The 20656-nt window shown below is 37.8% G+C and overlaps 1 protein-coding gene across 2 annotated transcripts in view; it reads right to left on the bottom strand.

The window, feature by feature from the left end:
* Positions 1-20656, bottom strand: part of glra4a (glycine receptor, alpha 4a) — a 67048-nt gene that overhangs the window by 11467 nt on the left and 34925 nt on the right. Inside the window, exons 2-5 of one of the 2 annotated variants that reach the window (XM_055178604.2) lie at positions 10401-10546; positions 8241-8308; positions 7354-7577; positions 4231-4313 (exon numbers count right to left, since the gene is read on the bottom strand). In XM_055178604.2, coding sequence (XP_055034579.2) covers positions 4231-4313; positions 7354-7577; positions 8241-8308; positions 10401-10546 — 521 coding nt within the window. The remainder of the gene's footprint in view (positions 1-4230; positions 4314-7353; positions 7578-8240; positions 8309-10400; positions 10547-20656) is intronic. The other variant, XM_055178605.2, reaches the window with a different exon arrangement.

The following is a 20656-nucleotide window of genomic DNA, read 5'->3' on the forward strand; positions in this document are numbered from 1 at the left end:
CACCCATAGGGATTTACAAAGGCATCTATTATTCAGAAACTTGGCCATCCCCCTTCGTCTTCAAAACAACAAATCCATGAAAAAAGAATAAAGACAGAACACCCTTGAATGTCACAATGTCTTTGAGAAGTTTTTGCTGTGGTACCAAACATCAAGATGATAAGAAGACCATGAATGATTTTTATAAGGTAAGAAATAGTTTTTCTGACTTCATCAACAGTCAACAAAGACAAATAAGTTAAATAATGATTAAAATTCTTAGCATGTGATCAAATTTGACTGTGTTCCCTTCTATTCCCACGCATGCAAGAAAGTTTTGTTTTTTTACAGTGCATGAAATGATTAAGTTTTGTGATCTCTGACCTGAGAGTTTATATAGTGACATTTAAAGATTACATGTTCTTAATGTCACAGATTGACCACTTGTCTTAAAGGTAGGGTAACACATTTTGAAAAATGCTAACGGTGGCTACGGCACCTAGCAATGAAATCCCGATCCCACCCTCAAGTCAAATCGCAATCCAAAGTCACGCCTCTTTCAAAACACATGAACACGCACAGATCAGACGGTCACATCTCATGTCTCATTCACCAATGAGAAAACTTTGCAGTACAAAGTGATTAACACTTCCAAAATAACCAACATAAACAACTGGTTTACATCAGAATTAGTTTAAGCATACGTTCTTGTGTAGACGGAGTAACTATATTGCTACGCTAATCTGTAAACGAACACAAATTTCATAAGCAACACAATGTTTCATCAAAGTAGAATATCTGAATCCATCTCAATACAAACATATCGCGTACCTACCATACCAAAATAAACAGTGCAACGACCCTTTCAGACCCTTTGCCTCCTGCAACTGTTTGCATCTCGTGGTAAAGCAGTAAAGTTACAGATGTTAATTTGGGTTTTTGCTCTTGCTGGTCCAGGCAGTTTTTGCTGTTGTTGTTATAAAAGATACCTTTAGTTTTGTGGCTCCTGTACAGGTTGTCAATTCAGCAGAAAAGTTAGCTGTTCTCGCTGTTTACAGACAGGAGGTGAGCGCATGTGAACGTGCTGATGACGTATGGTGTCTGCGTGGACTCGCTGCACGGTGGGCATTCAAATTACGCTTACGTATGAGGGACAAAAAAGGAAATGTCCGTTCGGACCGAAATCTATGATTGGTTGAACATTTTTTGGTCCTACGCATTTCACAGATGAAATAATTTTTTACAAATACATTTAAACAACTTAACACAGTGATTGCTATCAGGATGTGAGGAGACTTTTAACCAGCATAACTAAAAATCTGTTACCCTACCTTTAATAATACAAAGAAAAAAGCTATATGGATTGTATTGTTGCAGGAAAATCCACTGTACCTTTGGCCTACACTCTCAGAAATAAAAGGTACAAAAGTTGTCACTGGGACAGTACCCTTCAAAAAGGTACACCTTTGTACCCAAAAAGTGCATATTAGTGCTTCAAAGGTACATATTGGCCAGGGCTCAACATAAGGGACTGCCGGGTAGCCCGGGGCAAGCGTGAGAGACGTTCGGGCCAGTAAAAAGTATTGACACTTGCCCGAACGAGCCAGTGCTTCACCCTCAGTCACTAAAATATATTTTCATCAATGTATATTACATAACATATTAAAAGCAGTAATTTACTTGGGTAAAACACAACGAATGCAATATTTTGCACAGTTTGCTGTCAGTTGAGAGCCTTTTTTTTGGAACATGTCTGTTGTATATGTATACAATTATTTTTGACTTTTGAATTATTCTTTTTAAATATGTGACACTGACATCCTAATAAAATAAGTAAAAAAAGTGAAAGTAAAATTTTTGGCAGGGCAAGTGAAAACCTGAACCACTGGCCCGACCGGACCAGTATAAAAAATTATTAACGTTGAGCCCTGTATTGGCAGTTCAAAGATACATATTTGTACCTAAATGGTACATATTAGGGCCTTTTTTAAAGGGTACTGCCCCAGTGACAGCTTTGTTCTTTAATTTTTGACAGTGTACGATTTTTTTTTACAAAATGCTCACATTTACAAAATACTCGAAGGACACTTACTTAACAGTAAACTCTGATTACAAATGAGATAAAGCAAGTATCTTGCAAACGCGAGCGTCTCTTTTATCATAAACACTTTAGACGCGTGTGCAGCAGGCACGCATTTTGACATGACGTATTGTGAAATTACAAGCCACACACATGACGGGCTAAATACATGTTGTCATGAGCTTCGCATCGCCCACCCTTGAAAAAGAAGTCCCCGACCACCACTGCCTGTAACTAGTTATGTCTGCTCATCAAGCATCTACTATTTAAAAAAAGCATCTACTATTTTTCTTTGAGTAACACTTTACAGTACGGTTGTTTTTGTTAACATGCATTAGCTAACATGAACTAACAATGAACACTATAGGTATCTATTAATCTTTGTTAAAGTTAGTTGATGCCAGTGCAATTGTTCATGTTTGTTTATTAATTCTGCTTTAATTACAGTATGTCAACATATTTGATTACTAACTAGTAAATGCTGAAATGAACATGACCTAAGATTAGTAAATGCTGTAGAAGTATTGTTCATGTTAACTGATGTTAACAAAATACAACCTTGTTGTAAAGTGTTACCTTTCTTTGTATATTACCTAGAAACCATATACGATTTTGAGACCTTAATACCAAACATAGAAAAACCCATAATTTCTCTCATTTGCTATCCTTTCACTCTTTTCCACTCAATTTATTTTTTTTCTTGATCTTTTTTTTCATTGAGAGGAACAGTTTATATCTGTTTCATAACTGTGCTCACTGCTGAAATACATCTGTCAGAAATGATGTCCTAGTTTCTCTTACTGTATATGCTTGTGTGCTCTGATTTTGACTTCTTAGGAAATGGCATCTACCGATGTCCTTTCTAAACAAGGTGATCCCAGCCCTGGGCTGTTTCCTAACACTTGTCAGAACAGAACTCAGCAGGCCTTTTCAAAGCCCTAAAAATATGCTCTTGTCTAATCAAAAATGATTATGCCCTCTATAATGGCTTTGTTGGGCAGTAAACCTGACCATCTTCCTTTCCCTGTCTCTCTCTCTCTCCTCTCTTCTCTCTCTCTGCCCCTATTTCTTAGAATAGGGCAATTTTAACTGCAGCCTTCAGAACGCTTTTTCCTTTCATTAAATAAATGTAGTGGACGTGCAGAGGACACAGACGGGACAGTACTACACAATGTCTGGGTGTCGTCCGTCCCCTAAAACTTTAAATTGTATGAGTCACTGAATATAAAATGAATATACAGGTGCCGTCTAAGGTCACAACGTTTAAATCGGCATTCAAATGAAATAATCCGACAGGCTTCAAGCTATGTGGAATCTGCGGTGCATTTTTGCATTACATGGATGTCTTTGGTTGTGCTCTGGGTCGAGAAGGGGAATTCTTTTGTCTAAAGGAGGTGGAATTAAAAGCCCCTTGGGCAGGTAAGGTGGGTCACATAATAAAAGGAAAACAAAATGAAAGTTTCATTATTGATATCCTTTAAATTGGTTCCAGGAGTTTAGATGCTATCTGTTCTGAGGGCACTGTGGTCTATTTCTTTGCCTCCCTATTTCTTTTTATCAAGGTAATAAGTAAGGACGTTTCATTCACAATTTTAAAAGAAAATTCTGTATCGTTATATTTTTTTCGTATGTGCAGTGTAGCATAGAAAAATGTTTTGAGTCATTCAATTTCTAATGATAAAAAATTCAGGTTTAGGTTCACAATAGAGGTAGACAAGCAATAGGTATATTTTTAACAGCAACTCATGTTATTTCATGTTAAATGAATGTTTCATCAGCTATAGCATCCTCGGTGCAATACCTTGAAAAACTTTATTAGTTGTACAGTGAGCTTTGACATGACCTTACCCATTCAATATTAAACATATCAATGTTATATTTCCACACAATGTTCTTTACATTATGTAGGAGGATTTTATGTAGAAACAATAGCTGGGTTTTCACATGCAGGGTTGCATATGCCCCTAATTGCTTGTCTACTCCTACTGTATTTTAAAGCAAAGGCTTTTAAGTACATGTACACTTACACAACCAAAGACACTACTTCACTTTCATGGCAATCAGCGCATACATTTAAAGTCCATATCAGTGTCTAGAGAAGAAAATGTAGGAAAGTTTTACAGAGAGAAAGAGGGGGCAGGTAAAGATGAAGAGACGAATAGAGTACTTACAGCTTTCTAGCTGCATGGTACAGGTCTGAATGTCCATTGGGAAATTCTTCAGATCCATGGGACAGGATAAAATGAGAGTTAGCCTGAGACAATCCAGAGAAGAGCAGGAAGTGGAAAACAGTAAAAGGGCAGAAAATAGGTGTTAGATAGAAAGGCAAAGAAAGTTAGCTAAGAATAGGCGTTATGCCCAGCTGCACTACTTCAACTTCAGCCAGCTCCTTATTTCCTGTCTGCCATTATTGGACAAACTGATTAATCCAGGTGTGTCTGATTATTGTTGTTGTGACTACTGAGGTCAGGCACACCTGGATTAATCAGTTTGTTTGTGACCACCTGGATGAATCAGTTTGTCCAATAATGGCAGACAGGAAACAAGGAGCTGGCTGAAGTTCAGGAAGTAGTGCAGCTGGGCATAAAGCCTATTAGAGAAACAAAAAATAGGGCAAAAATATAATTCAGAGCACACATAAGGGATACTTCACCCCAAAATAAAAATTCTCTGATTTACTCACCCTTATGTTGTTACAAACCTGTATACATTTCTGTGTTGTGATGACCACAAATGAAGATAATTTGAGGAATGTTTGAAACCAAACCGATCACGAGCCCCATTTACTTCAATAGTATTCTTTTTTCCTACTATGAAAGTCAATGGGGCCTCTGATCACACATTCCTCCAAATATTTTTCTTTGTGTTCATCAGAACAAAGAAATGCATAGAGTAAGTACATTTTGGAGTGAACTATCCCTTCAAAAGCTCAGCTTTTACTGGCTCTGGGTCAGTTTGGATAGCTGTGCACTTTGTGAATTTGGTTTTAGAATAAAGAGTGTTTTTCATCACAGAAAACATCACATGTCGCCTTCAAAATTGCAAACTAACTGCACGACAGTTTTTTCCTTACCATTTATTTATTTATTTATTTATTGTTGACTCATGTAGGTTTAAGCCATGGGGAAGGTCCGCCATTATTAAAAAGTTTAGGATAGAGGAAGCAGTATACTGTAATTACCTGCTGTAATGCAGTGACTGCAGGAAAGACAGGAGCCACTACTTTTTTTGGAAGAGACAATTTCTTTTGGACTGTGATAACCCTAAATTTAAACCCTAAAATATCTATATGATGTATGGACCTTTTAGGCTCTTAAACAAATGCTATTTTTCCATGGTTTCCACAGAGGGACGCAGGCCTGATTGTTTGGAATTAAATCCATTTGTAGAATCAGCTTTCTTGTTTTGTGTGTTTGAATATGTTATGTAGTTGTTAGGCATGGATAAGGCTATTTATTTGTAAAGCACTCTGAATTAAGTTTCTGCCATATGAATAATGTAAAATGTATACAGTACCTTTAGTTTTAAATTGAAACTTATTTGTTGTGGAGTAAGAGCTTTAAAGGTGGAGTGTGTGGTTTTTAATGTTACAATTGCACATGTTGGGATTCTTCGGAAATGTTTAATACAGTCTTTTTAAAAAAAAATACATTTGGCATCTTTCGTACTGTCTATTGAACAAACTCCATTGTGATGAGCGTCCTATATTACGCCACTCATATCTTATTTGGCTCATCTGATTTTTTGAGGACTAGGGTTTATGATGACCACGATCCTAACCTTAACCACTTGTCAAACTCTAGCTTGCAGCATCTGTAATGTGACTCTGTAATGTGCTCTGCTAAATCCTAAGTGGTTGGCATTTAACCCTGGAGAACCCAAGAACCCTTTCCTTAGCATCAATTAACATTGGCCAAATTTGACCCGTGGGTTCTCCGGGGTTAAGATCAGAATCTAATGTTAGATAAAAATCATATTTTATACTGGGATATTTTTATGATCAAGCCAACAATCCATATATTCTAAAGTCTAGATGAAATCAAAATTGAAGGTTTTTTGGCTTTAGCATGAATATGTTAGTTAGGATAAGGAGTGTGCTCTGGCTTGTTACAGCTCACTTTTATTTTTGTGCATGACACATCATGTCAAAATACGTGCCTGCTACAGACATTTCAAAAGAGTTCATGATAAAAGAGACGCTTGCATTCACAAGACACGCGCAAGACACTCACTTAACACATAGATTACAAATGAGATTAAGCGAGTTTCTAGCAAACGCGAACATAAACCCCTTTGATGGGTCTTCAGCAGGCACGTATTTTGACATGATGCGTGATGCACAGGTTCACATTATGCAGTGAACATATATTTTGACATGACGAGCCACACACACGATGGGCTACATACATGTTTTGACAAGCTTCGCATTCGTGCCTTCCTGGAACAGATGTCATCACACTCCACTGGTGTAAACACTGCAGATCACTGATTAGTCAGAAGCCATGTCAAATTTTAAATAAAAATCCCTTAATTCACAAGTAAGTTTTCACGTTCGCTTGAGTTTTTTTTTTACTTATGCAAAAAAGAGTAAATGCGAATAATTGGAGATGGAAATGCATATACTGACTACATTTTGACATTTAGATAACATTTAACCCACGGGACTGATCATTTAGCTATTCCGCCGATGCTGTCTTTATCATATATAGGGCTCAATGTCGTCTTAATGCCCTTGCTGCTAGTGCCTGCATCAAAAATGTTGCATTCCTTCTTCTGTGCACAGCATTTAGTTTACAAGCTGCGCTGCTAATAAATGAATAACTTACTTTGTTTACTGTTGGTTGCTAGCTTACCAATACCATCGTCATTCCCTCGAACAACTTGATGGAATTGCAACTAATTTGCATTTGTTTGTTTCACTTTTTTTGCGAATTTTGTCACCGTCAGCGTTGAGCAAACCAAGTGATCTCGTCATTAGTGCATTGTTGGAGAAGTTCCCAAATTCCCATTTTAGCAGTAAAAAACATCCACATGCAGAGAATTAAGAACACCATTGCATTGATATGCTTATTGCTCCTTTGTTATGCATTCGTTTGTGTCATATTTACGGTCATGTCAAGGCAGTAGAGCTGACCCAACTATAACGATAAATCAATACTTTGAAACAGTACTACTAAACTGCAGTGGAAATCAATTAAACCAAGCTACCTAATTTCCTGTTTTACTTGAAATTACGTATGTACATAAATAATAAAGCTGTACATGTCAAGGCACTGTACAAATCTAATGCTTACCTAATGCTGTATAGTACATTCCCATTCTGAAAGATCCTCAGCAGCTTGTTGTCTGTTGTGACCTCGTGGAAGTTTGCACCTTTCTCATTAGCAAAGAACAGATCGGGTTTCCATATGGAGTCCAGCATTGATGGGTCCAGGTCTAGAGATGCATCAGGATATTCACTGTAGGCCAGTCGAGGGTCGTTCCACTGTTGCCGTAGAAAAACGTTAAGCCTGTAATCCTGTAGGGGAGAATAGTGAAATGTATTAGGTCTTTAAATTTAACTGTTTAATTTCTTGACTTGTTAATTATTAATGCACGTGTTGTCCTAATGTCTTCGTTTTAATTACAAACCTAACACAGACTTAATTGCATCAGATATGCTCTTGACTCGGGTAAATAACATGTGCTCCCCTGACATTAATTTCTGTTGTAAGTCTTCAGCTTCGAATGGTCTCACCTTAGATTAACAGACTAAGAGACCGTTAACAGAGGCAATCCGTAACGGTCAACCGAAACATTCTGCTGACAGAGTCACTTAGCGTTAAGCTCGGGCTTTAGGGGATGGTTATATCGCCCTTTCATCTCTTTCCTGAAGATCCTGTCCGTTCTCTCAATTTTTCATTTTAATTGCATAGTGGACAGCTCATTATAAGCACATCAGCTGACCCCAGCTGGACTCTAAACTTCTAAGTGATGTGCTCTCTGAGAAATCAGGCGAGCGATTAAAACTCACTCAGCAGAAATATCATTTTAACAAAGCTCGCTGCCGCAAGTACTGGGGTAAGAGAGGGAATTCCCTTTGCGTTTTAGGTCAAGACATGAAATGCAGGGAAAAACAACTTTGTCATCAGTAACTTTTGAAACAAAAGCAAAAAAAGGGGATGTGCGGTGTTACACATACCATAGTTGTTTCAGTAATGGACCCAAAGCTGTTGATGAAAATATTGCAGGTGACATTTACTGCTGGTCCTGTTGAAATAGAAAAGAGTTTCTTGTTTTTCACACTCTCGCACCCTCAGTGGTTTTGGCAAAGTTTGAAGAGTAACTGAAAAATAGATAACCCATGTGGTTCATAATGAGAACATTCAGGAGAATGTTCCCATTTCTTGCTTTTTGAGCTTCCTATGGAGGCAGCATTTTAAGGGGTGCTTCTGATGTGAAGATTTAATTATGCTGTCTTTAAACATTTTATCATTTGGACCAAATTTTAAAGCAGTGCTTGTATCCTTTGATGGCAAGGAACTCATATAATGCATTGTGGTGAGATAAGTATAAACTAATTGTAAAGTCTGTTTAAATGTGTTCTCAGTTTGTGACACCACAGAAAATGTGATATTAATCACCCAGCCAAATTTGAATTAATATAAAAGACAAATAAATAAAATAAGTTATTAAAATCTTGGAAAAACAGGCAGGATTCTTTACTCTCAAATGCTGGGAGCATGTCCGCTGTCATGGATGAAAACACGGCCTCTCGCAGGAGAGCTCTCTCAACTTTCGAATACTACTATTACATGAAAGGATGATTGCGATTTTGTTAGAGGCGGGGGCCATGCTTGGTGGCTCCAGTGTGTCATAAAGCCACCCAAATAATCCTGAATACAGAAATGTGGAAATTATAGAAATTATAATACAGAAATTATAGTCATGAAAAGTTTTATTGATTTATTTGTGTCCATTTCACGAAATTCATCTTTTTTCGTGCCTTGAGCACGGATTTCTATATATTGTTTTTTGTGTCCGTTGCGTGACTTTATTTTTTGTTTCGTTTTATTTTATGTATTGTTTTCTCATTGTTTTTTCCTATTTTCTTACCATTGTCACTCGGGGTTGGGGTTAGAATCACTTTCTGTTACATTTTTAGACATCCTAACTCTTACCCCAACTCCAGCCGAGAATAGTTCTAAAAGTGGAAGAAACCAATGCATAAAAGTACATCCTAACCCAAAACCCAAATCTAACCCCAAGCGACAATGATTTAAAAAGTAGGGGAAAAAAAGAAAAAACAATACATAAAATCACACAAAAAAGAAATTTGTGCAACGGACACAAAAAACTATTTATAGAAATTTTTACGAGTGACACGAAAAAGACATTCGTGCTCAAGGCACGTAAAAAAGCTAAATTTCGTGCCATGGACACAAATAAATTAATCAAATTTTTTGTGACTATAACACGACTTTTCGTGAGATCATGTTGATTCAATACTACCAGGGATGGATTGCGGATTGACGGAGTGCAGAATGGCCGTTCAACCGAGGTAAACATAAAAACGATACTTTGTCATTTAGTTCATTCAGTAAGTAAGGTGACCAGATTTTTAAAATGAAAACCGCGGGGAAATTTTTTTATTCAGTGGTCAAAATATCATTAAAATCTTATTTGTTATCTATGAATTAAAAAACGGGGACAATACCTTTTTTTAATGTCTTTTTATTGTTGTGGATTCACTGCAAAAAATGACGTTCTTACCTATTTTCAGTACAAATATATAAAAATTCTTAAATGAGCAAAATCACCTAAAAAATAGCTTTAAGTGAATTTGTGCTTAAAACAAGCTAAAATATCTACCAACAATTAATTCAAAAACACAATAAACTTTAAACAAACATATTTTATTCATGTCTAAAGAAAAAAATCTGCATAATTAAAAATGTATTCTTTTACACTGTGTGCTGTGTATTTTTATTCATAAGAGATTTTTATGCCATTAGCTTAGGAGAATGCTAATGTGAATCTGTATTAAAATTAATTGGGAGGCGAAGCACCCATGCAGAGAGCTATTTATGTGGCGAGGGGAGTTGCTACTGTAGAGCATTGCAAATTGGTCACTTTTGAGTTTCCATGATAATTGGGATCCTCCCTCACAAGGCAGCTGTCCATGTATGCAGCAAGGCAGCTCACTAAGTTTTGTTACAGTCAGGTCACTGAAAGGTCTATCCACTAGCCTCATTTAAGTTTCCTGAAGTTCCCTGGAGCCACTGTCAAGCTGCTACTAGAGCTGCAATAAGTTATACTTGTACACCATACAGTAAATCCAAAATGAAGACTGTTTGTTTACTTTGTGTCACACCTTTGAAGTTAGGTCTGATGCGAGCGTCATAGCCAGAGGTTCTTCCCATCAGTTTATCCAGAAAGTCGGATGGAGACATTGGCTTTGAGGCTGGTCTGCTGGAGGACTTTATCTCCTCTTTACAGGAGCCCAGTCTGCCAGAGATAGAGAGAGTGAAGAAAAGGTGAAGTTCAAGGAGGGTAGAAAAGATTTAGAAACAATCAAAAAAGAGAAAATCGCACAGATTGGTTTTAGCTCCTTGTATGTACTGTAACAAGCTGTCCTAATACATCTTCACATGTAATCGTGGTCCAAAACAGAAAAATAATGCTGCAAACATACATTTTTCATGTTGCAACTGTTTTTAGTCATCACGAGGAGAAGAATGAACCCCCTAAAACCATAGACACAAGGAGGCATTGTGTCTGACAGATTGATGTCTCAATTGAAATGCTGTGAATGTCATGGTTAAGGGCATAAGGGCTTTGATTTCGTTCCAGTGGGGCTAAGTCTCTACCTGACAGCTCTGCCAGGCCATAGCAAGTGATCCCAGAGCCTGAAGCCCTGGATTCGCATAGGCTTTCTCTTTCATGCTACTTCAGAAGAACTGACTTTTCTTTATGTTTCTGTTAGCAGACGGTTATGAGCCCAGTCTGCAGACCCTGGGGTATGGAGGGCCATCACCTTGCCTGTCATTTTCTGACATAATCATGCAGTTTGGTGAGCTGCCTATACAGTCAACACTTTAAAACATCATCGAAATACTTTTTAGTCAAAGGATGACACAATTATGCTTTATTAAGCAAATTCATTCATGTACTTTACTGAAAAGTATTAATACTAACAATTAGTGCTGGGCGATAATTTGATAACAATAATTTTTCTAAATAATTTATGCTTAATACTGCGCAGGCATTTTGCAGACTGTATAGGCGGCTATAGTCTCCTATACAGTATGGATGCACAATGTAAGCCCGGATAAGTTGAGTTTACTTAAAAAATTAAGGTAAAAATGTAAGTAATGATTAGTTAAAAACTTAAAGTGAAGTTTACTTAAAGGCGGAGTCCACGATGTTTGAAAGCCAATGTTGATATTTGAAATCACCCAAACAAACACGCCCCTACCCCAATAGAATCTGGACCTTCTGTTGATAGACCCGCCCCACACATACGCAACCCGGCATTTGATTTGATTTGATTGGCTATAAGTGTGTTTTGGTAGTCGGCCCGTCTCCTTTTCCAACGCGTTTTTCAAACATCGTGGACTCCGCCTTTAAACATATAAGTTGTTCTAACAACAATTTTAAGTTGAATAGGCTTAATGTTTTAATATCTTCCAATATTCCTGCACTCTTAACCCGGATTAGTTGACATTACTAGAAATTTGTGAGGAAACCGGTTGCATATAACTTTAGTTTTTATTACTTTATATTACTTTTGATGTTATAAATGGTATTATAACACTTTAAGTCAATCATTGAATAAACGTGATTCTCCATAGAAACACACACAAAACTGTGTTTTTGACATACATTGTCAGTACTGTGGAGAGAAATACAATAAAATGTTCTGAACAGGGTTCATGTACAGAAACACTGATCACCTGAACTGTGACTTCACAAAATTATAATTTACAACAAAACAAAATCAATAATATAAGAGCTTGAACCTATGACATTTTTTTAACAAATATTTGAAAAGTGAAAGTTCTTCTCAGCTTTTATTCTGTGAAAAAGCAGAAAATAATCAAAATATTCAGGCGCAAAGGATAATGGGTATTCCTCACAACATGAACTAATAATTTTAAGTTCATTTTACTTAAATGTTATAGTTTAATGGATTTTGTAAGCTTAAAAATAAAATCAACTAAACTTTTTATGCTTTGGCTTCAAAACAGAAAATATTAAGTGATATTTACTTCATTGTTTAAGTAAAGACAATATCTGGGTTAACAGTGCATTTGGCAGCTCACTAAGGGGCTGTGCACACCAAAACTTTTAAACACGGCTTAAACGCCTGGAGGACTCCGAATGCCAGCTGTTTTTCAGCTGAACCCTTTGGTAGCTGTGATACTTCAGCTGTCATCCGATTGGTTGCTGTGGTAATGCCCCGCCCCTCCTCCACTGTGATTGGACAACCGCGTGAGAACTGACATTGACGAACTATCATTCAATGAACTCGTTCATATTTTGGGTGAACGTGAACTGAACCCACTGTATTACTGCCTAATGAACGTTACCGTGAACTCGTTCATTCTGGTGTTTGTGAACGGCACGCTCTCTCAGTTTAACGTCGTTCAATAGGGTGCCAGATTTCTATAGAGTCTTCCAGGCGAGAACCCGGCTAAAACACACTGTAAACAGGCCTTAAAGTGTAGCGGAAAAAACACCCAATCTGGCAACACCAGCCACCAGTGTTTCACCGCTGCATGCGTCATCTAAACAAAAAGCAGCATGGAGGTGACAGCAGCATGTAGGCGACAAAGCAGCAATGAGTTTTATGACAAGGTCAGTGAGAATGAGGATGGGAAAAATCTTACATTTCTGTGCAAACTTTTCCCACCAGCTTTCAAACAGAAAATCCACAATTTAGTCCCATTCACATTATGTTCTATAAATGTACACACACACTGACTCTGGACGCTGCTGGAATCCCTGCCGCGCCACAGAGCGCCACTCACATAGTTTAGCATTAAAGCAACACTAAAGAGTTTTTTTACCTTAAAATAACGTTTCCAAAAAGTTTCAGTCTTTCATCCACTTGAAACAGGGTAAACGGCACTTTCACATTCGCTTTGCAGCCCTCTATTGGCCAAAACCACACTAAGGAAGTTTCCAACCGCCGGGTCGCGGTCCTGTAGTTCGAGTGAAAACTACAAAAACTTGCTTTATGGCAGACCTACAATCCAATCAGATCCAGCTTTGCTGCAGTAGGCTAAATTATTTACGACAGTGGTAATGGACAATTTCGCTTCCAACCTGTAGGGGGAGCAAAGAGCAAAAACTCTTTAGTGTTGCTTTAAATAACATCATATTTGTTCCAAATCGTTAACAATTAACATAGGCTGCTAACGCATATTTTAGATCTTGAAATAAACTCTGACTAAGCCCACGCTATTTAACGTTCACGAGCGGTGTGCGATACCTGCGAGTTGCCCTACACATGACGCCGCGCAGCGCTTCTCGTCCTGTGTGTGACCCCCTTGAAGCACCCAGCTAGCCTTTCAAGGTATGTGCAAGCAAATACAAAAATTAAAAGTCAGTCAATGCTAATGTAAAGCCTGGTTGGATAAGAATTTAAAGTTGGATATGAAGATGAAATCTGACGCATTTAGCTTGAGTGTTCAAACTGATAAAATAATTGCTGTCTGTGGTTCTATATGGGCTATAATGGCAATAATTTTTAAAAATAATATGGGAAAAAAGAACTATAAATTAGTTCATTTTTGGAACTGTGAATTAGTTCAAAATTTTGAAGTCTGAAGTATGAACTTAACTAGTTCATTTTAAAATTTGTGAACTGAACTTTGAACTAGTTCATGTAGAAAGTGAACTTTCCCAACACTGACGAGCGGAGCTTTCACCCATAGTTGAATATTTTTCAACTCTCGGCGCTCTGCGCTAAGCGTGAAAAACACTGAGATTCCATTGGAAACAATTGAAAACATGCACCAGCCGCGGGCGTAATAGCTTTGGTGTGCACGCCCCCTAAGGGTTTTGGACTAGAGCTCATGTGTAAACACACTGTCTGATAAATGGATCTTTCTTAGTGCTTTACTAGAACAAAATACTTTTTTCACCCATAGCATTTTTAAAGGCTTTCATATTTTGAAGTGATTTTTTTATTGGAGGCTCCTAGGTGAATGTTGTGTGTTGGAAAAAATCTGTAAGCAGGCGATCTTTTCTCTTCAGAAGCCCTGAATCATGGTCTCACGATAAAGCCCGATATGGGTTATTATAGTATACATTTACCACACAGGCTCTAGGGCTGTTTCATCATCCAGTTCAGTTAAACTCAAAAAAGCTTGTTTATCAAAAAAAAAGAAAAAAGGAGAAAGTGCTGTTAAAAACTCACTCCCAATTATTCTTGTTGTCAAACTGCCTTAGAAAATCTTGTTTTTGTTCACATTCGCCTCCGATTTTCTGCAGGTTTTATTATGAGGCCTGGCAGTGCATACATTTTTTAAGAGGCGCAGGAGAGAGGAGGCAACGATCGAGTTTCTCAACCTTGAGCGTCTGTCTTACGTTCGCATCCGACCACCATCAGCATCAGATTGTATTTACAAACCTCTGAGCACCTCCGCTGATGTGTGCAGCTGTGCCAAGTTCATATCGAAGTCTGTCTGAACTAAAGAAGCTTACTTCTGTTGAGCTCTCCATGATGATTTTTGCATGTTGCCTTTCTTTTCCACAAACATTTTTACTATAGGAGTGAAACATTGAGATGCTAGGCTTTCCAGCCTTCAGTTTCTCTGTCTGCCTTTCTCTTTCATACCCAAACAATCAATGTTCTTACTAACACCACAGTGTATTACAGACAGTCTGTTAACATTCTAATCCCCAATGAAATTTATATAATATGTGGCTCAGGACACAAAGAAAGGTCTGAGGGTTGTGTTTGTGTTGGCGTAATCCATAATGTCTCTGATTGTATAGTATTCAGCTTTACTTCAAACATCCCAGAGAGATTACACAGTCGCATTTGCTCTACACCAACTTTTCATTTTAAGTGATTGCCAAGACTGGTTCTGTCTAAAGTATAAATGTTATATGTGACCTTTAGGTAGATGGACTGGTGTTCATATATATATATTTACATTTTGCATTTGGCAAATTCTTTTATCCGAAGTGACTAAGGGGGCGTGCACACCAAGTTTTTTATGCCAGTAGCTGGCATTTTTTTATTGTTACCAATGGAAGTGCGACGTTTTTAAAAACGCCAGCAACTGGTGCTTTTTTTGTACTGAAAGCTGGCGCTGAGAGTTGAAAAATATTTAACCTTGGGTGAAAAGCTTAGCTCGTCAATGTCAGTTCTCACATGGACGTCCAATCACAGTGGAGGATGGGCGGGATAAACATCACCACAAACAACCGGCGCATCGTTCAAAGAATGGAGCAGAAGTATCACAGCAACTAAAGCATTCAGCTGAATAAAGCTGGCATTCGGCGTCCACCTCAGCTGCGTTTAAAAGCTGTGCACACCCCCATAACAGTGCAACAAGGTATACATTTTATCATTATGTGTTTCCTGGGATTGGTCCATAGACTGTAAAAAAATATGGACGTAGTGTCCGTGACGTCACCCGTTGGTTTGTGAAGATCGTTTTTGAAGCTTAAAGTAGGCATTGCCTGTCTTCGCCATCTTGGTCGCGCATCACCGCAAATCACTCGCAGAAAACCAAAAATGGGTAAAGAGGCGAGACGTGGGTGAAGCTGAGGTGGCTGGTTTCTGAAACCACGCCCACCTAGCTCGACTCTAGTGACAACAGTGGCTGTTCAACTGTCACTCAAGAGGCCACGCCTTTAATTATGCAGAAGTTTAAGGCTTAATATCATTTAAACAGATGAGTTACAAAACAATTCACCCCTCTCACAGTTGTCATGAAGGGCAAAATTAGCTATATAGACCAAAAACACTTTCTGTACCAGGCTGTAAACATATTATTTTCTACTGTAAAGTTGGACATTTTTAACATGATTGTCTATGGCAGTGGTTCTCACACTTTTTCAGCGTGCGGCCCCCTTTGTGTACAGTGCATTCCTTCGCGCCCCCCCCCCAAAGAAAAATTATGACAAAAACAGTTCTAAAACTTCACATTTTAATTAAACAAAACATTAAATTATACAAAGTAGTGCTGTCTTATTTTTTTTAGGTTTAATTTCACAGAATTCATGATAAATTAATGTATTTTGTCATAAAAATGCCATAAAACTGGGCACCATCTCGCGGCCCCCCTGGGGGCCCCGGACCCCAGTTTGAGAACCACTGGTCTATTGGAATTGACTCCCTTTTGGAGCCAGCCTCAAGCAACCAGTCGATGAACTGCAGTTCAAGCCACCTCCGCATTGGCTCCACCAGAGAGATCGGAAGGTTGCCCCTCGGATTGATCCCACAACCTTTTGCGCTACTAACGCAAACCATTGAGCTACGGGGATATATGTACTGTATATCTACACAAAGTGTGGCCCACATTTAAAAATGAATAATATATGTATGTATTAAGGAAACTTGAGTCATACATTTTTTTTTTGAAATAGGAAATAACATTTTATTTATTGTTCCAATCTTATATTTATATTGATATTTTAATATTAAATTGCTTATCCCCAATGCTTTGATAGTCTAGACTGGCATAATACAACTTACCCCTTACAAGGGACAAGTTGTCCAACTGTCCCTCAACAGTTTAGAGGAGACACCTAGAGATTAGGGCTGAACAAAGTATTGTTTTAGCATCAACATCCAAATTTTTGCATCCGTAACCCTACAGTCACAATAGCTACAAAAGTGAACGACACCGAGCGACACGCATTCGCTTGATGGGCGTTCCTTGGCTAGTTTCTCAAAGCGGTATCAAAAGTCACTTTAGAGGTATTGTTACGTTTCAAGAACGGTGTTCTCGGATTTAAAAGTATTTATTTCTCGATAAAAGTAACAAAATATATGAGATAAAATGCCAAACTTATCAGATATATACATAAATACGGATTGTCACTCCCGATACATAAATAATTATTTTCTCAGACTCGACCACAGACCTACGTCATGCTGCTCCTTCACTCCGATTGGCAGTCGCTTTGTCGCATCGCTCAGCATTTGCATAAAATAGCCTGCTTGTCTATTTTGGCCCCGCCTTGCTCGCGCAGCAGCGAGCTCGTCGCTTGTCGCTGGCAAACGGCCACTTCCATTGAAAATGAATGGTAGCCTGTCGCTCTGTCTCTGTCGCTTGTAGCTAATGTGACTGGGGGGTAATAGTCACATCGCATTAAATGAGATGTTGCAGCCCAATATTGATATGCAGGCTCTGTGTTCTCATGATGAAATGTTGAGTGCAACAATTTTTTTTTCAGTTGTCGTCCTAGATATGTACTGTATTTATATATATTTATATATATATATATAATATATATATATATATATATATATATATATATATATATATATATATATATATATATATATATATATATATATATATATATATATATATATATATATATATATATATATAATATTGCGATGCTAGTTTACCCAAAACCACGCCGCACTACTAGAAATTTAAGTTTTACTTCTGTCTCATTTCTTTTTGCTTATTGGACAGCGTAGGAAAAGCTACTAAAAGCTAATATTGCGATGCTAGTTTACCCAAAACCACGGCGCACTACTAGAAATTTAAGTTTTACTTCTGTCTCATTTCTTTTTGCTTATTGGACAGTGCAGGAAAAGCTACATATGAAGAAGAAGAATTCTAGTATTCAAAGAAATAAAGTTGCTATGACAGCTATCTCATTAATCTGTATGAAATATTGACACCTGAAATACAGATAATACAGTTTCCTTTCTTAGCAATGATTTTCTTTTTTTTGTGACAGAAAAAAGCATAACACATCATGGCTCACCCAGAAAGAGTGGTAAAAGTTTTGCAAGCGGATGTGAATGGTGCAATAGAGCTGTCAGACATTGAACAAGAAGTTCAGAGGGGTGAAGAAAGAAATTATACACAAGCATTTAGGGGATTAAGTTAGGCAGTCATATATGATTACACACCGCCTCTTGGAAAAGCAAAGTGTCAACAGTGTTTAATTAAAAAGTAATTCATTTGCTTGTTTGATTGACCTGCTTGCTCAGAGAAACTATAATTGTCTGGAGATTTTACTGCATTGATTATAAAGAGATCGGTAAGTTTGTGTTAAGACTTGCAGTAGTTTGTACTTTCTGTGTTATAATATTTCTTCTTTTCATTTCTGTCATGATTAGGTGGAAAGATTCATGGCTGGAGTTTACTCCCCATGAGTTCTTAGTCATCAGAAATGGTTTTGGATGCTGAATACATCAGCATAATGTATAATAGCATGCTTAATTTTTCAATGACAACACAGGAAACTTCAAGGGAGGTACAATTAACGATTAGAATAAAATTCCCAGAACTAAACTTTTTACAGAAGCCTACCATGTTTAAAATTATGCCTGAAGCTCGACTGGTAGAGAATTTTACTATCAGCATGAAGGTGATGGGTTTGATCCTCAAGGAAAACACATACGCGCATATTACTTAAAAGAAAAGTATATACTGAATGTGCTGTAAGTTGCTTTACACTGTCACTTAGGCAGTACTCTTTAAAAAGGTCCTAATATGTACCATTTAGGTTCAGATATGTATACATTTGGTACCAATGGCCTTATACACACTGCATTCTCCTACTAAATTGGTGAAGTATTCAGGCATTCATTATGGACATGATAGGTTTCTCTTCTGAAAAAAAAAATGCCTAGAAGGGGATAATGTCTTCTGTAGGCTATGCGTGGAGCAGAAAATCAAAGAGGCATGAGCTTACTAGTGTTGCCAGGTCTTGCACGAAAGAAAGGAAACAAGAACAATCCAATAATAAATTGAGAAAAATCCAAATGCTTTACCTCAAAAATCTAAATATTGGCACTGGCACATTTCCACTTTAATAACACCATAAACTTGATTGCATCATGAGCCAAAGCCATAAACGGTTAAGCACCTAAATGTAAACACAAAAAAAGATGTGGACCTGGCAACACTGCAAGACAGCGCTGAGAGAAGCCAAGACAAGCCAAGAAGGAGGTTTATTGCAAAACATAACTCTGTAATATTATTTTGGTCAAAGCTGTGCCTGTGAAAGATATCCTATGGTTGCTATGAAAGTCTCTATGGTTACCTCTTTGTTAGTCATCGCATTTTTTGGTGTGAGTCTTGTACCGTACAGAACGATTTTAGGGGATTCACTCCCGCATTTAAATGCGGTTGTCACTCCCGAAAATTTGCAGTGTGTAGGAGGTCTCTGAGGTACTAATATGAACTCTTTAGGTGTACTTTTTGAAAGGGTTATTTCTGGTTGCCCAGGTTAGATGATGCTTGTTTAGATGTCAGGTATCTCATGCTAATCCTAAATACAACGTATGCTGGTGACCGGAAATGCTGGTCAGCTCTAATAAGGTTGTTTCATGCTGGACCATCAATAGGATGGTGACTACATTTTTTCTGTTCGTTTTGCTGCAAGCTTCGAGAGACGACTGACCCCTGCGTCAACCGTTATGAATTTATAATAACTGCTTTGTTTATTGCTTACTTCACAGTCTCCCAGATCCAATCCCATAAGACAAAACTGTACCATAGTTGCAATCTAGTCACGTAACTGTGCAAACATGAGAGCAACTCATCAAAGTGTAAGTGTGTGTTCCTGATGTGTGGAAATGCTGAGATACAGTGAGAACGAGTCGCTTATTGGATTCCCAAGACGGTAACTGGTGATAAAAGGTGGTGCCAGAAATCCCATGATATTTCCAATGGACTGGCAGCAAACACAGCAGAAAATGAAAACATGTAGAGAAAAACAACGACTAGCTAAAGTTCACGTGAAGGGTTTGCCTCTCATCTGACAGCAGCTATTCCTGTTGATCTGATCGTGGGGCATTGGGGTTACTGGTAATGGGTCCACATGAAGCTTAACAGGGATAACAGAAGCCTGTTAAATGAAAGTAAAGCCTCTTTCGAAATCATTGAGATGCAAGTGGGGGACTTTTAATGAGACTGACCTTTCAAGGCCCAATACTGCTGTCTGATCCCTGAGTCCCTGTCTGAAGAATGACAAGAATATTTAACTCTCTATCCATGCTCAATGCTGTCTAAAATATTTCTCCTTGTTTTATCACAAACCTGAGATTAATCACTGAGTTGATGCAGTCATGGAAACATACACCCAGTGGTGTCAAAAGTATTCCTATTCATTACTCAAGTAGAAGTATAGATACTAGGGTTTAAAAAGACTTTTGTAGAAGTTGAAGTATCAACTCAAGCTTTTTACTCAAGTAAAAGTAAAAAAGTACTGGTTTCAAAACTACTTAAAGTATAAAAGTAAAAGTAATGTAAGGAAAAAGTGTCATTACGGAAAAAAGCCTAGGCCGCACCACAGGGGCCTTTTGGGCACTACCCTATCTCCTCTAAAAAAATGTTTCTAAAGGCCATAATAACTATAGTGGTATTAAAATGTTAATGTTAAAAAATTTGGGATGCACTA

The sequence above is a fragment of the Misgurnus anguillicaudatus genome, chromosome 16, assembly GCF_027580225.2.
Source record: "Misgurnus anguillicaudatus chromosome 16, ASM2758022v2, whole genome shotgun sequence".
NCBI classification, from domain to species: domain Eukaryota; kingdom Metazoa; phylum Chordata; class Actinopteri; order Cypriniformes; family Cobitidae; genus Misgurnus; species Misgurnus anguillicaudatus.